Here is a 5,531-nt window from a genome sequence, read left to right on the forward strand (position 1 = left end):
GTTTGCTGATCCTAATTTGAGTTTGAAGTGGTGGGCATACACCATGAGGTATTTATGAGCCTCATTCTCATCTCGGGGGGGGGGGGGGGGGAGGTCACTATATGTAGAATACCCCTATCGCGTGCGTTCAAGGCCTATATTTTAAATCCCTTATCTGTGAATTTTTTTATCTATATAATATCCCCTTTTCTTTATGAATATGTAAAAAAAATTTAAAAAATATTAAATCATACCCTTATGTAAATATATTTCTATAAGTTTCATAAATTAAAAATATGCTTCTGTTGAATGCACGTGATATTCACATTTTTTTGTGAGTGACCCCCCGAGATTCTCATCAAGCTCTATCAACAACATCTTCAAGTGCACAAAGCTATTCAAAGTGTTCTTATAAGCACTAATAGTATTGATTAACACTAATAAGGCTTCTAATCCAGCAAAGGGGAGTCATTCCAAAGTATTTTTAAACACTAAGAGTGTTCTTAAACACTAATGGTGAATCTAATCACCAATGCAAGTATCATTAGATGCTAGAAATGTGCTCTTAAGCACTAATCATATTTTTAAACACTAATGGTGATCTTAATCACCAAACAAAGTGTTTATTAACACTAATGAAACTAATCTCCATCAGAATTAGTGGTTGGGCACGAACCCTAAGTGCTAAACCATAATCTTCACCATCTTAATCTCCTTTTTATGCAACATCCTTGGCTTGATTAAGGGTTGTTGCACTCTCATAAGCCTTTCTCTTTCTACTTAAGCCAAAATATCAAAAAAAATTTGGTTTTTTTCTTCATAAATCAGCCCATTACTCTCTAGTAATATCCTTCAATACCCAATGTCAAAGGACAACACCCAAATTAAGAAGTTCTTAGGAGAGGGCTTCCACACTTGGCAAGTCCTTGTTAAGTACAAGATGATGTCCAAAGGTTTTTGGCCATTCATCTCGGGCACTAAGGTTATTGATCGAACTAAGGCTGAAGATATTGAAGATGATAAGAGGGCACAAGCCATCATCATGCTTCATCTTGAGATGAGGCTCTCATTCACCATGTAGACCAACTTCCGACTGCAAAGGAGAAATGGGATGAGCTTGATAAGCTCTATGGAGCTCGTGGTAAGAATTCCAAGATCTCACTTAAAATTGAATTTTTTAGCTTGGAACTCAAAGAGGGAGATGGCATTGGAGCCTTCATCTCTCACTTGAAGGGACTTATGGCTCAACTTGCATCAGTGAATGCGAGAATGGATGAAGATGATGCAGTGGCTGTTTTGCTAAAAGCAGTCAAGAAGGTGTACCCCACCTTAGTCAAACCCTGAAGAACATACCTAATCCCACCCTTGAAGGAGTCATTCAATCTTGTCTTGATGAAGAAAAGAGGCCAAAGGGAGGAGGTGAATCTTCAAATGCAACAACTTCATCAAATATCAATCTTGTCTTGATGAAGAAAAGAGGCCAAAGGGAGGAGGTGAATCTTCAAATGCAACAACTTCATCAAATATTGAACAAGCTTTGTCACATCAAGTGATCAAAGTAAGATGTGTCCATTGCAAAAAGGTGGGTCATTTGGCAAATAATTATTGGATCAAATATCCCAACAAAATGAAATGTAACAAGTGTAAACAAACGGGACATATCACTTCTAAATGTTCTAACAAAGAGTCAGAGACTAGCTTTGTATCAGCCTCTAACTCCACTGAGAAATTGTTTTAAATCTCAATGTAACCACACCTATATCCCTAACCTTGTACGCCTAATGTTATAAAGGCAACCTATGTCCAATACCACCTATTCCAATTTTCTATCATAGTTGGTATTGAGGGGGGGTATTAAGAGACTAAGGTTTAGTAAAAGGGGAGGAGAAGGGTGTGTGTGTGAATGGACTTATGTTCGACTAGCTCACCTATGTAAAGGTGGAGCTAGAAGGCATTTTTGTATGGAGCAAGAAGCCTAGTTGTATTTTGAGAAACTTAATAAGCAAGATATTTTCTTGTATTTTGTGAGTCTCTCTCCTCCACATAATGATCTAACATGAGCACCACGAAATTATAACAAGTGTGTCTCCTTTCTCTTTTTTTATTCAAGTAGAAACTCGTGATATGGTTATTCAATATCATAAATATATTTTATTTGGTGTTCATGGTAGTATAAGGTATACAATTCCATGTCATTGGAAAGAAGGCATTTCTGCAGTAACATACAGATACAAAGAGAAATACCCAAGATTGTGTTGTTATGGCAAACTTTGGGCAAGAGAGTGGAGCAATGCTTCATTATTGTGCCATGATTCAAAATATCCTAAAGGTTGGATTCAGGACATTCCAATGTTTTATATTGGATGTGAAGTTAAAGGATGTGTGTGGAAGCACTCTAGAAACCGTGAAAAAGGAAAGGATCCAAATGGATTTATGGCAATCGATTCTACAAAATTTTGGCAAATAAACGGAGGAATTTTTTGCTCCTTAACCATTGTGAACAAGTAAATTTTAACCATAAGCTTTTATTATATCATACTTATGCACGTTTAATTTACACTCGATGTGTTTCTTCTTACAAGGTTGTGTTTCACACGGATATAAATGACAAAAAATGGTGGTATGTTGTATAAGTCACTCCTCATCCAAAGGGAATGTTTCAAGATAGGGATGTTGAAGAGCTCATGGACGAGAAGTGGCAGTGGAAAATCATGGACGAAGTGGCAATCGCATCAAGTACAAGATGAAGAACGGGAGATACCAGGAATTGATTCCAAGCCTCATGATGATAAGTCCACTCCTAGTGAGATAGTTTTTTTTGTTGATCTTGCAATGGGACATATGGATCTTGAGATAGACAAGTGATCATGTATGGATTTGATGGAAGATATAAGAGATGTTAGGCCAAGCTCACCCTAAGTCATTAAACAATTGGTCAATTTGCCAATCTAGATTTAGTCCATATTTGATACTATTACAATACATTTAGTGATTCCTTCTGTGATGTGATATTGGGATTACATTGTGTCCCCCCCTCTACTCTCTTGCAGCTATGCTACGCGGCTATGCTCCCCATCTCTTGTACTGTTTCTGATGAGCTTATTCAAAATGGGCTTATTACTCTCTTCATGATGTAGTTATTACTCATGCATCCCTAGAACATGATAAACATAGAAAGTTTAACATTTATAGACCATTTATAATAAGTTAACATTTACCCATATCTTCGGGTGTAAAGGTTCTTAAATATTTATTCTAAAAGATGGAAAAGAACTTGTAGTGTTGTGTGATGAGTTTATTCAAAATGGGCTTATTACTTCATGATGCACATTACTCCCAATCTCTTGTAGTGTTTGTGATGAGCTTATTCAAAATGGGCTTATTACTCGTTTCATGATGCACTTATTACTCACGCATCCCAAGAACACGATAAACATACACCATTCACAATATGTTATCATTTACCCATATCTTTTGGGTGTATAAAGGTTCTTAAATATTTGTTCTAAAAGTTGGGCTTTTTTGTTAAGTTGAATTTCCATCCAAACATTTAAAGCACACTACATTGCCAAACATTTTGATGCTATAACATTGAGGAATTTCATTAAAGACCCTAGCACACTAACCCTATTTGAATATGCTAATAGCATGACATGCATTTAACCCTATTTGAATATACTAATAGCATGACATGCATTCAACGAGATCATGATGATTCATTTGACATGTTAAATCCATCGTTGAAAGGAGTTACAATTTTTCTAACTTATAGCTTAACATGAGATTGACATGATTTTGCTTGACATTAAAACCTAACTCCCTATAACCACAAAGTGTGGACTTTATACATGACATTACATTGTGGAGCTATATCTATAGTGGAGGACATCCAAAAAGAAGCGTAACACTCCTTGTTTATCATTCATAATCGGTTGGGCATGCATAGACCATTTATACAATGAAGAGAAAACGTCTCCTTATAACGTCTTATAACCTCATAATGTAATGTGAACTTTCAACGTCTTACTATATAGAACCATTTGTATAACCAAAAATAAACATAAGACCCTCAAAATGGGCATTTACAAAGGACCATATTTACATACAACTGAAAAACATTCACTAGCTATTTGCCATTTTGCGTTCCTCTTGAATGAAAAATCAATGTTGTTCAAGGAGAGGATCTCTACTTGTAGAAAGCCTTGAAGCAGCTACATAAAAAGAGCAAGGGAATGAGGAATGAAAGCCCAGTCTATCATAGGAAAAACAAGGTTATTAAAAATTGCGAGGTATAGAATGACAAATAGCCTTATACCTTGATATGCCACCATAGAGATGAGGAGGAAAGCAAGAGCTGTGATTGCCAAATCCACACCAAAAAGTATTCCTAGAACGGCAAGACCATACGTTGGAGCAAGGGCTATGTTGAGAATTCCCAAGATAACGGAGGCGGCGCCAGCCATTGATATTGCTGGCCACGTTTTCAGGCTGCGCACTTCATAACCCATAAGCAATTTGATTAACGCCTGCAGCACCACCAGCACTCATAATCAGATCTCTCCACTTGATTAAATCTTCACTTGATCGAATCGACAAACCCTTATTGAAAAATCGACAGTATTCTCCAGAGAGAGAGAGAGAGGGAGAGGGAGAGAGAGAGAGAGAGAGGTTTCTCCAAAGCTTACATGCACTATAAACCAGCCCAATATAAGCCAGACGAAGGTGATGCCTCTCCTAACCCTTGCCTGTATAAGAAGCCATAGCCCAGTACCAAGGTGTAGGATCCCCAGAAGGAAGAGAGAGGTTGTGCCAGGAGCCCCAAAAACCAGAACGAAATGCAGAAGGGCAGCCAAACCACCAATAACTAACATCCATGCAACCATCTGGTGCACTGAGATTGCAGTAAACAAGATGGGGAGCACTATGGCGATCACGCCGACAGTGAGAAACGTTAGTCCGAACACCGTGAAGTAGACGAACACAACGCCCAAATAATCCATTGCCAAATCTTCATCAACTGCCTGAAGTGAAGGGAAAATAAAGGGACCCCTCGATGGGGCTACTGCAGGCACACCCCTTGGATCCTCCCCATAGTCTGCATGAGTCCCTGTGTATTGCTCTCTTGTTGTCGCCATGATATTGATGATAATTATCAATATAGTTAACCAATTAACTATGTTTATCAGAGCAAGTAGCAAGCAAGAAGCGCTTAACAATGGATCAAAAACAACCGAAATAGGGAACTATTTTTAAACCCTAATTTTTATCATTTGCGCACGCAGGTTAGGCTCATCTGATCCCGCCGTCAGATAGAAAAATCAGCTAAGAGAAAAGTGGCCGCATGCATTAGATACACGTGCCATCCTACCCATTACCTTTTTTAGCATTTTTCCTTAGAGTTCCTTTTTCTACACTTACTATCTTAGCCATCAAAGGTGTGAATTGTGTTGTCTCGAATTTTGGTGGTCTAAGAAATATCTTGGGCTCGCTTGATTTCAATGACAAGCTTGCATCTATCAAATTAATGTTTTTATCTAGAAAAAAGATCTCTA

At 37.8% G+C, this 5,531-nt stretch overlaps 1 protein-coding gene across 1 annotated transcript; it reads right to left on the reverse strand.

Moving 5' to 3' along the window:
- Positions 1-3,914: 3,914 nt before the first annotated feature.
- LOC147606987 (uncharacterized) lies at positions 3,915-5,182 on the reverse strand. The gene is made up of 3 exons (XM_086790919.1): positions 4,665-5,182; positions 4,295-4,505; positions 3,915-4,190 (listed from the first exon to the last, which is right to left on the reverse strand). The coding sequence occupies exons 1-3, from the start codon at positions 5,112-5,114 to the stop codon at positions 4,141-4,143; spliced, it is 711 nt and encodes a 236-aa protein (XP_086647045.1). The 5' UTR covers positions 5,115-5,182; the 3' UTR covers positions 3,915-4,140.
- Between the last annotated feature and the right edge of the window lie 349 nt (positions 5,183-5,531).

The sequence above is a fragment of the Cibotium barometz genome, chromosome 56 (genome assembly GCF_041138505.1).
Source record: "Cibotium barometz isolate CiBa-2024 chromosome 56, ASM4113850v1, whole genome shotgun sequence".
Taxonomy (NCBI): domain Eukaryota; kingdom Viridiplantae; phylum Streptophyta; class Polypodiopsida; order Cyatheales; family Cibotiaceae; genus Cibotium; species Cibotium barometz.

What these genes read in the sequence shown, in the direction of transcription:
- LOC147606987 (XM_086790919.1), bottom strand. Translation starts at nt 5,114, where the DNA reads ATGGCGACAACAAGAGAGCAATACACAGGGACTCATGCAGACTATGGG. An exon ending in TGGGCTGGTTTATAGTGCAT is followed by an intron (nt 4,506 to 4,664) that starts GTAAGCTTTGGA and finishes GTGGTGCTGCAG; the next exon opens with GCGTTAATCAAATTGCTTAT. An exon ending in CTCTATGGTGGCATATCAAG is followed by an intron (nt 4,191 to 4,294) that starts GTATAAGGCTAT and finishes CTTTTTATGTAG; the next exon opens with CTGCTTCAAGGCTTTCTACA.